This window comes from Laccaria bicolor, genomic scaffold (genome assembly GCF_000143565.1).
Source record: "Laccaria bicolor S238N-H82 LACBIscaffold_12 genomic scaffold, whole genome shotgun sequence".
Lineage (NCBI taxonomy): Eukaryota > Fungi > Basidiomycota > Agaricomycetes > Agaricales > Hydnangiaceae > Laccaria > Laccaria bicolor.
In genome coordinates, this window is record NW_001889883.1 from 1,093,711 (window position 1) to 1,108,022 (window position 14,312).

Below are 14,312 nucleotides of genomic sequence, written 5' to 3' on the forward strand. Positions count from 1 at the left end.
ACCAAACCGAAAGAAAAAACCGCCAAAACACCGAAGGTGCTCAGTCCCATGACGGACTCGACTGGTAAGCGTGACTACGCCCCACGCCGTTCTTGCTCTGTGCAGGACTCGACGGCGACCAGGATGGAGAGGTTGGACTATAAGCTGGAGAGGCAGGTGCTAACGAAAAGAGTGAGTGAGTGGTCATTCCATTAGAAGAAATCATCCTACAGTACGCCGGAGCTGAGTAACAAATATCAGTTAGCTTCCGATGCGAGTGTGTGCTCAGGGGAAAAGACTTACAAGCTGGTGAATAAGTCGGCGACGTGGGGGCTGAGGTGGATATTAGATTACGCGCGTGGAGTGGACCATCTGAAAATATCTTACAATATTTTGGAGAGGAAGGTGACGCCATTGGTGAAGTTGGGGAATACTTTGGAGAGGATGGCGACATGTGAGTAGGAGCTAAGACAAAAAATGTTAATGCTTATCAAAGGCGGAAGAGGGTTATGAAACTCACATGCTAAAATTGAGGGAAGATGGTAAGATATTAGTCACGTCAAAATTAACAAATAATGTTTGAGGCTTACTTGGAGAATCTGATGAGGGAAGAGAGTAAGCAGTGGTTCGTAGATGATAGAGAGAAACTTACATCGAGGTGAAGCTGGACTGAATGATGGACTCGTTGGGGAATATCGAGGTGATGTGGGGCTGAATGAGGGTGACTGCGGACTGTACCGAGGCGATGTTGGCGAGAAGGATGGGGATGTGGGTGAATAACGAGGACTGGTGGGCGAATAGCCTGGCGAGGTAAGGTTGAGTGCAGGTGACGTTGGTGAATAGGTGGGAGACGTTGGATTGCGAGCAGAAGGGTCGTAGTATGGTGACGCAGCATAGGGAGATGTTCCAAACGGTGATGTCGCTCCACCGAACGGCGATTGTGGGACGAAACTAGGAGAGGTCGGGGAATACACATTTGGGGAACTTGGACTGTAACCTGGTCCTCCTGGTGACATCCCACCTGCGCCTAATGGGCTCTGACCGAAGCCCAAGTATTGGAAGTTCGCTGCATCCTCACCACCATTGGAAGCCAGGGGCGAAAACGATGCGGAGGCAGGATCCCCCTTGAACAGATTGTCGTGCCAAACAGGGGAGTTAGTGTCATAAGGAGTCATGGCAACTTGACCAGGAGTCATTCCTCCGTCGATTTGAGCTGCCAGCATAGATTGGACGGGAAGTCGATGATCCACAATTGCATCTTTCAGCATGTCGATATCGAGAGCCACTTCGAATGCTCCTGTACCCATGGGCGCCATCTGACCAAACATAACATTCTCAGCAACGCCATGACAATCATCCTTCTCTCCGACGGCAGCAGCTTCCATTAAAATCTCCACGGTCTCCTCAAACGAACACCTCATCAGAGCGCCAGTGTCAGCCCGATTGATCCCATGTCGAGTGATGGCCATGAGGGTTCCGCGATGGGTCATGAGGTCACACAATAATGCGAGATGGCGGTAGTTGACGTATGAACCATCGAATTCAATGACACCACGAAGCTCCTTCATAATGGCGGCCCGCGCAGCTTCGATTCCCAGCACGTTAAATATCTCCACGCAGCTATTCGAGTAGGTCCGCTTGAAGTCGACCCCATCGATGCACATCACGGTCTTCAAGTTGACACCATCCGTTTCCAGCACCCACTCTTTCTCTTGGCCATTCTTGATACTGCCATCTTTCGCAATAGTGATTTTGTCGTTTTCCATCAAAAACACGCGATTGATGCCCTTAACACCACGAAGGCTGACGGAGTTCAACATCGTGTTTTCGAGTTGTCGCAAGAAGATGTCCTCCTCAATTGTCCCGTTCCCATCGTCCTCCTTGTCTGCACTTCCCAGTACACGACAACGAATAACGAGTTTTTCTGAGTTGTCTTCACTCCAAATGACGAAAAGGTCTGTCTTGAAGCTCTCAGCGATTCGGCTTGCGACGTAGTGCATCGTAAGCTTGCGATCGATCATCTTTGCTCGATCAAGCTCCAGCCGAAGGAGCCAAGGTGATTGTAGATGAAGCTTGGACTCAATTTCTTCATCGGGAATGGCGAAGAAAGACTCGACGAAAACGGAATCTTCTTCGATGATGGTAGAGCTTGGGTCTGGGTCATACCAGATCTCAACGGCAGCTGTCACCGTTCGCAATGATGTATATGCGAGCTCTTGCTGAACGTTCTTGGCTAGACTTGAAGAAACAGCGATTTCTGGGTCGAGGTGGACTGTAAGCGAGGGCGTCTTGATGTTGGTTGCAACATTGATAATTTCCTTTAAACGTGGCACACCAAGTGTGACGTTCTTGCTGGATACACCGGCATAATGGAAGGTGTTCAACGTCATCTGGGTGGCAGGCTCTCCGATAGACTGGGCAGCAAGAGTACCACACATCTCACCAGGATGCACCACAGACTGATTAAATTTGGTCTCTACCTCGCCCATCACCCAATCAAAGGCTTCCCGTGTGAGATGGAACTTCTCTAACACACGGCGAGATGCGAAGGTGGCTCGAAGATGCATCCTGAATGTTAGTGTTGCATTCAACTGGGCTTCTCGGCTCAATGGATCGTCACCACGGACAACAACTAGCCGTCCGCACAACTCGTTCACGCCGTCAACGATATATCCAGGCTCTAAATCACTGGGCTTCCGACGATCAATATGGAAAATTTGGATGGCGTTCTGAACGATGCGATGTAAGTTGACAGGGAGGTAATGTGGTTGAGTTGTTGGCACGCGAGGGAAGATGAAGTGTCGTAGCAGGCGACGGTCTTCCACAAGTCGAGCAAATTCTTCGTCCAACTTTGACTGCAATTCCAAAGAGCTGTCGTCAATTCCAACTTGCAGCACTCCAGGAAGGAAGCCGCCTGTTGGGTCCGTAACGTCAACGCGATAGTTGTGCTCAAACTCCTTGTCGTCGAGACCAAATGTTTCAATGGTCTGCTTCTCAATAAAAGCGCCATCCATGCCATCCTCTCCGTATACGAATTGGATGAGATCGCCCAGCGAGTTTCGAACCGTTCCGTCATAGCAAACCATGACATCCTCCAAAGCCTTCACGAGTCGACGTTGAATGTATCCTGTCTCGGCTGTCTTCACCGCTGTATCAATTAAACCCTCACGACCAGCCATGGCATGGAAAAAGAATTCTTGGGGTGTCAATCCACGAAGGTAGGAGTTTTCGACGAAACCACGGGACTCAGGACTGAAGTCATCCTTGGTGAAATGAGGCAACGTGCGGTGACGGAAGCCGAATGGAATTCGACGACCCTCTACTGACTGCTGTCCAACACAAACCGACATTTGCGAGATGTTGATGAAGGAACCCTTCGACCCAGCGACCACCATCTGCTTGACATTGTTGTCCTCCTTCAAATGCTTCTGCGCGTACTGACCCGACGTATCACGAGCCAAGTTAAGCTGACGCTCGACCAGACTCTCGAATGATTCGCGAATAGTCATACCAGGAGCGGCTTTCAAACGATCATGGGTCGCATCATTAATGATTTTTGCGACATTGGCCTTGCTGTCAGCGATGGTCTGAGTAATGTAGGACATGGTGCCACGATCGGCGATAGTATCGCCAATGCCAATGCTGAAGCCATTGTGGAAGAGCCAGTAGTTGACCACCATCTGCAGACCCGTGAATAACTGTCGGGTTGCCTCTGGACCTTTTTCACGAAACACGACGTGCACGAGACCGCCTTGAGATGCACCAACAGTTTTTTTCTCGACGATACCGAAGATGAGCTCGCCATTCTCGATCAGAACACCGTCGTCAAATACAGGATTCGATGACTTCGGATCAGGCGAGCGATGGATGTTGATACCACGTGGGATAGCCAAACTGAGTATCTGTTTCCCCGTCCATAACGGCTTAGGTTTGAGGATGGCAGGTATAGGTACTGAGCCGTCCCATTCCGGTACCCAGAGAAGGATGTTCTGCACTTGGTTCCAGTCCAAAAATGTGTCACGGAGGGTAAACTTGCGAATGCCGCACAATGTGTCCTGGACAATCCCCATGACGGGTTTGTTGGCTTGAGGGGAGATAATCTAAGAATCGTAAGAGTCGATCCTTGGGGATGAAAGAGGATGAGCGAACCTGTCGTGGAACCCATGCAATCTGACTCAGCTCAGCCCGTGTTTCTTCACTCTGAGGCACACTGGAAAAAGGGATGAATCTTAGAAGGGACTAAAAGACGGGGATAGTACTCACTGCATGTTCATCTCATCACCATCGAAGTCAGCGTTGTAGGGAGGGGTACTAGATAGAATGTTCAACATGCCGCTCAACGGCGTATGTGCAACTTACACAGAAAGGTTGAGACGGAATGCTGCAAGTGCGTGAGTTAAACAGTTGTAAAATATTGTGACCAACGTACTTGAGTAGTACATCAATTTCACTCGATGACTCATCATACTCATTTTGTGTAGGGAAGGTTGTCGATTGAAGAGAACGAAGCTGAAACCCATGTCAGTGTTGGTCAATGAAGGTCAACCGAAAAGGCTTACTCTCCGTCTTTCAGATGACGCTCAACAATCCAACCATACTGGAGAAAGGCGTCCGCTCGTTTATTGTACCTCAAGTCAATTCGCTCGCCAGTGTCTCGGACAACATATCTTGCTCCAGGGTAAGCCGTTGGGCCGTTGCGTACCAGCTCCTGAAGATACGCGATGTTATATGGAGTGACTGAAAGACAATCAATATCACGGAGTTCAGATATGTTTAGGAAACTAACCCCGTTCAGGATAGGTCAGATTCATGGCGATGCTCCTTGGCACCCCAACTTCATCAAGCTCGAGATTGGGGTCACCTGTGATGACTGTACGAGCTGAAAAATCAACACGTTTTCCCATCAAGTTACCACGCAAACGCCCTTCTTTGCCCTTAAGGCGAGCACGAATGGCTTTCACAGGACGACCAGACTTCTGTAGTGCTTGCGGAATACCAGCAATGTCGTTGTCCATGTAAGTAGCGACATGGAACTTTTGAAAAAGTTAATGTGCGTTGAGAGATGTGCAAGAAACTGAACCTACCTGCAGAAGCTGCTCAAACTCTGTAATGACGTGGGCTGGTGCGCCTTCTTGTTCGCAACGTCGAACATTTGCAGAAGCTTTGATGATGTCACCAAGCTTGTAGGTCAGATCATCCTCACTTCGCATTGCACCGCCGTCGACAGCAATACTTGGACGAACGGGTGGAGGAGGGACAGGCATAACGGTCAAGATCATCCACTCTGGCCTGGCATACTCATCGGACAAACCGAGAAGATGTAGGTCGTGATCCGACATCTTCTTAAAGACCGTGTAGACTTCCGAAGGAGTGATCAAACGTTTATCAGGCTGGAGAGACTTGATCTCCTGCATAATGGATTAGGTAGGATTAGACAAAAACGAAAAATGACCTACATCATCATCATCTTTCGGCTTCTTATACTGAAGAAACAATTTCAAGCCCTCCTTCCTGATTTGCGGCTGACTATGGCCACATCCGCCGTGGCCCTTCTTCGGTTCGTCGTTCTCAGCGTCTGCTCCTTCCTCTTTCGGGTCATCCGTCTCGCAAGTTGTCTTGGTTTTGCAATGAGCCCAGACGACGGCCATCCGCGTCTTAGGGTCTCGAATGTGACGGATTTTGTCCGCGAAATTGGGATCCAACTTAGAATAGGTATACGCAGGAGGAGAACAGGTAATGGCGAAACGTTTAGCAATGATGAGGACATGCGAATGAAAACGTCAGCAAATGTGTCTACAGGGAATATAAAGCATTCTGAAATTCCGAACCCGTGGAAGAGGTAACACAACATCATGTTATAACAGGGGGCGACAAACATCGAGTCAAAGTGCAGGCCCGAAAACGCACTTCACATACTGCGTTACAGCTGAGAGTGGTTGAGCTTTCCAGCGTCACGATCACATGGCCTTTCACGGCGCATACGACGTGTTGTTTTTTCCGCACTCCTCGTTCTGCCCCCCATTTCACCACACAACCTCGTGTCCAACCGAACACCGAGCGGATGCAACGGGATCAACGCGGCGATCAAGCGACCGAAAACGCGCGCTATGCGACCCCCCGCAGCGGGTGGAAGAACGCCCTCGATTGTCGAGGGACTAACGTGGCGCGGGTTTGGGGTTCACCATGGGATATGGAGAGAGCCCCCAGAAAATTGGGATGGTGGGGTGCGAAACGAGTCGACGAAAGCGGGAGATGCGACTCACGATGTCGGCTTTCAACTTCCCACAATTCACACATATAGATTCCAAAATTTTCTTCACTTTGATGATAAAGCCTGGTGCGTGTGAGGTATGAAGGAAGGCTGGGACGTGGCACATAACGAAAACATACCAGGATGGAAGACAGGCCTCGCCAACTCTATGTGCCCAAAATGGCCAGGGCATTCTGACATTCCTTCACCACACGTTTGACACTTGAAATTCCGGTCGATGGTGCCCATGCGTGGATCCATCAGTCCGCCCATCTTGGGCTTGTGGGTAGCCTCATCCATGACCTCTGGATGTTCGATTTTGGCAACAGAAATGGCTTTCTGTGACATAAGGATGAATATGAGTGGGACACGCTCGACGTGAAAGAGGTGGTACGCACGATCTCTTCGGGAGAAAGAATACCAAACTGCACTTCCTTCACTTTGCGGATCGGAGCCGCTGAATAGGCGAACTGGTGGCCGAGCATGGTTTTTGGATATTTTTAACGATACAAGACGCTCAAGGTTAAACACAGAGTTGGAAGCAACAAAAGTACGGAATGAAGCGTGAACAAAGAGTCTTCGTGTCGTAGTAACGTGGATAGAGAACGCTCTATGCCGTTCGTCGTAGTTTTTAGCAACTATAAGGTGCTTTTTTGCGCGCTGACGGAAGCAAGTCCTAGTCGCCAGGGAAGAGCCGAGAAAAAAAACGGGAAGAAGCCCGAAAAACGTGTCCAAACCGCGGCCAAAGGGTTCTTGCCGTCTCTGGACCAATTGTACCGAGGGAAGGGTGCGACTTTGGCGGTCAAAAGGTCGATGACGAAAATGTGCGTGGTGGTTGGAGGGCAACCAACAATGCACACAGCAGACTCCCGCTGACTGGGAACTCACATTGAGACTCCGATTTCGGTTCCGCCCTATAGTCGGAGATTGAACTTCTTTCCATATAAATATAAGCTGGCTGCAATTGACTCACTCAAGATGCTCGCGGCTAAAAATCTGCTGGTACCGCTTATCAAGGATTCCACTCAAAGGACCTGGATACGAACGCTTGACTGCTCTCTTCTGGCCTTTACTGCTCTGGCACTCTTTGATGGTTAGGAGCTGATCTGCGATGACATGGTCCCTTTTTCTGGCCGGTGCTCGCCTGAGTCCCATGGAGGGAGACCATTGTGATCAGTCGCGTACTGCCTATGACCGTACTCTCCTCGCTCAGGATATCACGAAAATTGGACCCTCATCCGGAAATATCCAACATATGTTAACCTTGTGCCTGCTGGGTCAGTTGTTAGGCGATCAGATGGGACAGATGGATTCAGAGAACCTGTATGATGACGGAAAGGATGGATGCTGCCTTGCGGTATGCTCCAGGACGTGGAGGACGGACTACTTGAGCGTCGAAGGTTAGTTACTGCCATTATCTTCAACGGCGACCAGATCTCACGAACCAATAGCAGGCTCTTTGCTACCGAATCCACAATTGTATGGTATAATGCTCTCGACCATCGAATGAAATAAATATTGTCAGTATGTAGATGGATTCAAAGTAATTATCCTTCGGAGTCCCACTCTTCGCCCTCGAGGATATCTTTCAATAACCTCTCCTCACGGGCATGAGCTTTGTGATTTCCTACGAAACCATAATGAAAATCAATGAAGTAAACGTCTGTTCCGTTTACTAGCATATTATGGGGTCGGACATCCCCCTGTCCAACTCCAGCGTTGTGGATGCTCTTAAGCGCCTCGACAAATCCTCTACTATATCGTGATCGCAAGTCAGAGAAAAGTAATATGCAAAAAGTAGAGACAAACCTTTCCGAATCAGAACACGTCACACATTTAGAATAGCTTCCCATCCTTTCCTGCTCTCGGGAAAAGAGCGAAATGCCGCCATAACCAAGGAGCAACATCAAAGGACCGTCCTCCATGTCTTGAAATAGACCATAAACAGGAAGGATACCCTTGACATTCCTCTGCCACAAACGAGTATAGATGGTGAATTCATGTCGGAGACTACGTTGTTGCTCCTTGGAAAAGGCCAACTTCGCCGCCACTTGGCGGGTAAGCGTTGCGTGAGTAGTTCGTAGTGAGAGTGTACCACGGTGAACAACGCCAATAATACCTTCCCCGATCTGATCTCCAAGAGTGACGGATATGTATTCAACTGCAGTATATCCTGCCTTTCGCTTCGGGGATTTAAAAGGGGCCGGGTTTTCACCAGGGACGAGAGAGGCGTCCGAGCGTAAGAACGAAGCAGAAACCGGAGAGCTATAGAAGCTATATTCAAGGCGGACCAACGCAAGGTCCCTGTGACCGACTTCTTCCATGAATAACTGGAAAGAGAGTAAGATGACGAAAGAAGCACTTCAAGACACAGACCTTGTCACTGTTGTCAACTTCCGCAGCTTCTTGATCGTGGGGGCGTCGTTTGTTCCGTTTCTTTTGTCTCTGTGTCTCGTTGTCGTTATCTGGAAGGGACCGCTTTCTACCTTGAACGATAGGTGCGACTGACGCTGCGGAAGCCTTGAGTCGTGCCAAGCGACCTCGAGCATCTCGAAGTGCAGTTACATAAAGACCAACTTGAAGCTTGCCATACGCTGGGTCTTGGCATGTATTAACATCAACAGCCTCTGACAGGTAGAGCGTTTGTGTCGCACGATGACGGACGCCGATTCTATCATACTTGCCGCAATGAAATAAAATGAATGTAGTGTCTTGTACAACAGATTGTACCCAAGCCTGTTTGAGGATTAGTGAAGGGTAAGAGATTATAGAGAAAGCCCGTACATGCTGTATGTAATGCGAAGGATCTGGGCGAGGGTCATAACTACGTCCACGCTTTGTCCCGATACGGGGTGGGGGAAGAATGCGGGAGGAGCAATGTGGTTTCGGGGAATAGCTGCGATGCGACGATGTAGCTTTCTTGTGAACCGAAGGAATGGACTGTGCATCGGGTCCACAAAGTTTTGAATCCAAGGGAGAGAGAATCAGTTGGCCCGTCGTCCCAGGCGTCACCCAGAAAAAATTGGACATGGAAGGAATCCATAACCTCTTAACCAATTCCTTAGCTTCCTCTGTCACTGCAAGCATCTGGCCCGTGATCAGGTCAGGGAAAGCAGCAAGCAATTGGCGAAGCTCGTCCTTCGCGTCCTCTTGAAGTAACTTCTGTAATACCGGTGGAAGGTACAACTTGAGAGGCTTGACGTATCCGCGACAAAGGCGTAGAGAATATCCATCGGTGGCAAAACTGTTCGTGGACAACACTCGGTTATCCCAATTCATTATGCTAACCCACTGAGAGCAATTTGGGTGGAAAGCCAAGGTTGAGCCGAGAGCACAACACGGTTCCGAGATGTAGTTCACATAATGATTCCCAACATCAGACGCATCTTGCATCACATCGCCATGTGGTTCAAAAAAGGTAGGGATGTTTCCCATGAATGGGAGCGGGAGATTATGCTCAATAATATCCGCGACAAGGTCTGTGGCGATGTCGGACAAATCAGCAACGATTGAGGGCAGAATTCGGACGTGCCTCAACAACAAACTCGGGTGTAGGTGCTTGTCGTAAAATGTCAGCGCCGACGGTGGATGAATGCAGTTTCCAGCTTGTCGGAGAACAGGGGGGTTGTGCTCATACACAGAGTTAATCTTCTGTATCTCGGTCGCTTCAGGCATCGTATTGAAAGAGTGGTTCAAGCTAGCATCAAAGTAACTTCCGATTACGTAATTAGAGTACGAAAGATACAGTGTCAGAGATCCTCATGCTCGTCACTACCCAAGGGTTTCGATCTCAAAAATTGACGGATAAGCTCGATTGCTGGGCCATCAGACCGCTCCATGACCCTGTCTCCGTCGGTGCTCGCCGCTTCGCCAGGCACGGCCAGTCGAGGGCAGGGATCATCAGTGTCGCCGATTTTAGCTGCTTCGGGTAGAGTGGCAGGCTGAGGCGGACGCGTTTTGGCCAATTTCCAGCCTACCAGAGACAGGGACAAGGTTTCTTTGTTGTCGGGTCCCTTGGACTTGTGGAGCAGCAAGTGATCTAAACGCAAACGTCGATGAACTAGATTATGGCGCCGGAGTTCCTTCACAATGGCCTCAAACCTCTCGGACACCACATTCCTGCGGATCAAGTCATCAGCAAGGAAAGAGAAATCCCATTTTTTTTACGCACCGTCGCACCCTTGCTCTGCACTCTCTGCTACCTTGAAGCATGGAACAGCCGCCATACGACATCACGAGTCCCATCACTGGCATCCCTTGTGCATCACACTGAAATACGCCGTGCACTTCAACGATACCCTCAAATTTTGCTGCTTTCAAGGCAAGATAAGTCTTGTATTCTTGGAGAAGGGCCTCGCATCCCTCTTCTTGAACCAATTTTATGACAAAGCGGTCATCACTGGTTCTGTCGTCAAGACACACCACACAGGTATAAACGGCACCAGCCAACAACTCTTTGAGGTGCAAGCACAAATTCTTGGGTGGGTCATGTTCCGCCTCAAGTTCTTCGCCCAATGCCACATCGTGGTGGCGATAAAAATGTTGGAACTGCTTGGCGCCAAAAATAGGAACTTCCTTCGCATAAACTTTCATTGTGCGACACCGTCTCAATGTTTCGCCGATGTTCTGAACTTTGGTAAGGTACGAGACGATCGCAAGATGATTCAACGCACCAAATGTAAATCTGACCCTTTTTGGGCAAGCTCCAGCTCTTCCTGTTTTTGGGAGGCGATATCGTTTGGATCTTCATAGGTGTAGTTCACTTTATCATGGGAATATTTGCGACGATAAAGGGGGCCAAACCGTTGCCTTGAAGCCTTCAGGTGGTCGAGTTGCGAAGCACGGTCAAGTGCGTCATTGAAGGCGGCGAGATATAAGCCAGTGTGCAACTTCCCATATGCAGGACTAGAGTTGCAAACCTCAATCATGTCCGAAAGATAAAGGGCTTGCTTTTCTCGACAGCGGTACGCAATGAATTCATACCGGCCTGCATTTACGATCATGAAGGTGGCGTCATTTTGGACTGCTTCAGCCCAAACCTTAAGAACATGTCAACGATTAATGTTGGTTTCATTTGTAGCATAGTGTCCTACCTGCTGGATAATATGGCTGGCCTTTTTGAGAGCTTGAGCACCCTTTGCAGACAACCGTTGAGCTTTTTTGCTTTCAAGAATGACTGGGTCGTCGGTAGCAAAGCAGCTCTCCCCATCAACGAGCTCATCTTTGCCCCCATCTTCAGATATGTTGTTTTCAGGCGTGCCGTCGTCAACGTCGAAGGAAGAGGCAGCAGAGTCATCATAACACAATTCGTCATCCGAATCCCCATCTTTAACTTCATCGACATGATGGTTGACGACGTCTGCTGAACCGGACATAACATCATGGGAGCGCTTTCTAGTCTCTGGTGGTGAAGCTACTCCAAGTGGTGATAAGGCATCAGGACCCGTTCTGCGGCCTGTATTGATTGTGACTTCTCCACCTTTGTGAAGGGCGGACTCGCAACGACTGATCGTTGTGCAACCCGTCCAGGGAAAATCCTTTTGAGTAGGAAGTCGCTGTATAGCCTCCATGACATCTGAGGATCCAGCTGCCAGACTCTTGAATTCCCACAACGACAGATTGCTCAAATTCCATTCTTCAAGAAGCTTTACATACTTTTCGAGTTCATTTGGAAGAGCGAAGGATTGGTTCGCAAGGTTATTGACAGTTAAGAATCCGTCCGCCTGAGCCTTTGTCTGGCCCTTGCACTTGGATTTCCATATGAAGAAATTTTTCAGAGGAGTTTCGTGACCAAGAAGGGCGTGCGCCATTGACAAAATGAGAGGCGCAATCGACGAACCATAGAATCTCTGCACACCGAGTTCGTCATCTGTCAAGCGAATAGTATACTTATCTGAATTCGTCAAGTTTTCTTTCGTCAGTTGACTCGGACAGATTGCTGTTGAATATCGCGCTTGTGCTTCCTTCAGTGCGGTATCTGCCACCTCTCCCAGCAGTGTGGCTAGATTTGGCGCCGCGTGGACTTTCTTGAGAATGAATTTCTCATGCAAATGCCTGTCCCAAAACCGTGGAGGTCGTGAGCCACTGCTTCCAGAGATTTTTGCCTTCCCATCCACTTCGGAGGGGGGACTCCAAGTAAAGAAATAGGGGACGGATGGTTGTTGAGGAATTTTGTCATCCGCAACCGGAATAGCGGCTGAGTTTACAAATATGTTATCGGGTGGTGAAGGAGAAATCGGGGGCTTCCTATGTTCCGTCGGCAAGGACGCAAAGGGAGAGTTCGAAAACTCTTTAGAAAGTTGTTTAGAAGAGGCGGTGGGCTCGTCTAGTGGACGTGGCGGGTTCTGAGTTGAAAAAGTAAAACTTTTATTCTCTCTAGTTTCTTTGGCAGTAGTTTCTGACGATAAAGAAAGCATGTAGTTGAACATGGGGTGATGTGTAAAAAATGGAAGCATTCTTCTTACTTTGAGAGCGATGCGAGCCACCCGCCAAATGCTTCGGTTTACGCCGTGTGCATTTCACCAGGGAAGGGATAGGATTGGCAAGGAGCTCGAGAGGATCTGACCCCCGCTTCTCTGGGGATCCAAGTGGGATGGTAGGGATATTCATAGAGGCCGAAGGATTATCCATAAGTCTGACCTTACTAACAGCGTGCGACGATTCTGCTTTCCGGCGTCGTTTCCTAGTTTCAGGCTTAGGAATGTTTTCTTGAGGAATGATCGAATGCGTTTTCCTATCGGGTCCTTCCGGAGGCGACGACGAGAAGCCCGGGGATTCGGGTTGCAATGATGAGTTGCGCCAGAGCAGGACCGAAGGCTGGGGCAACGAGTCTCCAAAATGAGACGGATGGCGTGCGGAGGTCTGCTCAGAAGGAGAGATTGGCTGCAATGGTGGCAGATTGTTCGTCCTTGGCGGAGTATTGGATCTCATCTCAACGCGAGAGAAGTGGAGGATGAGTGATCTGAATAATACGTGAATTTATAGGTTCGCCGCAGAGACGGATGTTCTACTGACATGCCAACCAGTGGTCGAGCGATGATAATAGTCGGTCCTGTAAATGCTTGTTTTCTGAGCTGAGAAGCAACGAATCACGATGCGCAAAGGAGATCACGACGATAACTAAAACAATTAGAAAGGCAAGAGGGGCCAAGGCTGATACGGCGTATCCTTTTGTGACGGTTTTGCGGCCGCACTACCAGTGCAAAAATGTGAAGGTCTTTGGCCGCCTTGGGGATTGGATATCATTTTATGCTTCTCATGAGCAGCAACGGTTGCCCAAAGATGTCTCAGCGGCCTACAGGTCATAATCAGCAGAGAAACATAACAGTAATTACAGCCCTTACCCTCAAGTACCCTTCAATGAAGCTTTTGCCATCGCTGTCAAGACGGTCGTTTGTGGCAATTTCTATTTTTGGATCGTCACATAAAATTATTACGTAACTTATGCAACGTCAAAGCGTTGTGGTTTTTTTAGCCTTCTTGCGTTGGATCCATGGAGGTGTATTCGAACATTTTAAACAATAAATCCTTGCCTGTTATCAGCTCTTAACCAGCTCTATAGTGTAGATCCTTGGTGGAGTTGGCGCAGAATGCGTCTTGTGGTGGGCGTTTTAAAATTCGGGTGGTCTAATGCAGCACTTTGGCAGCACTGCCACAGGAAAGAACAATGAGGACCTTGAATTTGTGCACCGACTTGGTAGTATGCTTTGATACAACTTTGATAACCTGGTATGCCCCTTCATCCCAACCATGACATGAAGCTCGGCATGCCAGCGTCGTGCGCAGCCCAACATCCGGACTTGCCAGAAATTCCTAGCGCCCCGTTCTCGGTCAGCACCATACACGACCTTGGAGCATCTCCAAGTTAACCTTATATCAACGAAACCTTGCATGTGGCGAAGGGGAAGTGCCTTTTCATAGTGTAGGGGAGGCCCCAAAGCTCAACACAAATTTTATTTTGGGTCCTGATAGACCTGCTCAATTCTCAGCGTGTCACGATGCGTCTGTGGTGCGCCCTTTTTTTAGTATTCGAGCGGCTTCATTAACATTCGCTTTCTTGATTCGCTCCAAAAGCCAAATGCTA

The 14,312-nt window shown here is 49.0% G+C and overlaps 3 protein-coding genes across 3 annotated transcripts; 1 reads left to right on the top strand and 2 right to left on the bottom strand.

The window, feature by feature from the left end:
* Positions 1 to 74: 74 nt before the first annotated feature.
* Positions 75 to 6,714, bottom strand: LACBIDRAFT_327452 (DNA-directed RNA polymerase II subunit RPB1; the record flags this gene model as incomplete). Its single annotated transcript, XM_001881359.1, has 16 exons — positions 75 to 137; positions 283 to 312; positions 367 to 444; positions 500 to 502; positions 570 to 4,079; positions 4,129 to 4,189; positions 4,243 to 4,290; positions 4,339 to 4,360; positions 4,409 to 4,488; positions 4,539 to 4,716; positions 4,766 to 5,012; positions 5,064 to 5,369; positions 5,436 to 5,681; positions 6,243 to 6,313; positions 6,370 to 6,568; positions 6,628 to 6,714. 16 exons carry the CDS (start codon positions 6,712 to 6,714, stop codon positions 75 to 77), a joined length of 5,229 nt encoding a protein of 1,742 aa, XP_001881394.1.
* Positions 6,715 to 7,213: 499 nt separating this feature from the next.
* LACBIDRAFT_297888 (uncharacterized protein) lies at positions 7,214 to 7,796 on the top strand. The gene is made up of 2 exons (XM_001881171.1): positions 7,214 to 7,629; positions 7,684 to 7,796. Exons 1-2 carry the CDS (start codon positions 7,341 to 7,343, stop codon positions 7,737 to 7,739), a joined length of 345 nt encoding a protein of 114 aa, XP_001881206.1. The 5' UTR covers positions 7,214 to 7,340; the 3' UTR covers positions 7,740 to 7,796.
* LACBIDRAFT_327453 (uncharacterized protein) lies at positions 7,777 to 13,159 on the bottom strand (the record flags this gene model as incomplete). Its single annotated transcript, XM_001881360.1, has 8 exons — positions 7,777 to 7,981; positions 8,039 to 8,559; positions 8,606 to 9,926; positions 10,061 to 10,348; positions 10,401 to 10,855; positions 10,903 to 11,268; positions 11,323 to 12,626; positions 12,694 to 13,159. The coding sequence occupies 8 exons, from the start codon at positions 13,157 to 13,159 to the stop codon at positions 7,777 to 7,779; spliced, it is 4,926 nt and encodes a 1,641-aa protein (XP_001881395.1).
* Between the last annotated feature and the right edge of the window lie 1,153 nt (positions 13,160 to 14,312).

Bases quoted from the DNA above. Each gene is read 5' to 3' on its own strand.
- LACBIDRAFT_297888 (XM_001881171.1), top strand. From the start codon at position 7,341: ATGACATGGTCCCTTTTTCTGGCCGGTGCTCGCCTGAGTCCCATGGAG. The intron at 7,630-7,683 runs GTTAGTTACTGC...AACCAATAGCAG, and splicing joins GGACTACTTGAGCGTCGAAG to GCTCTTTGCTACCGAATCCA.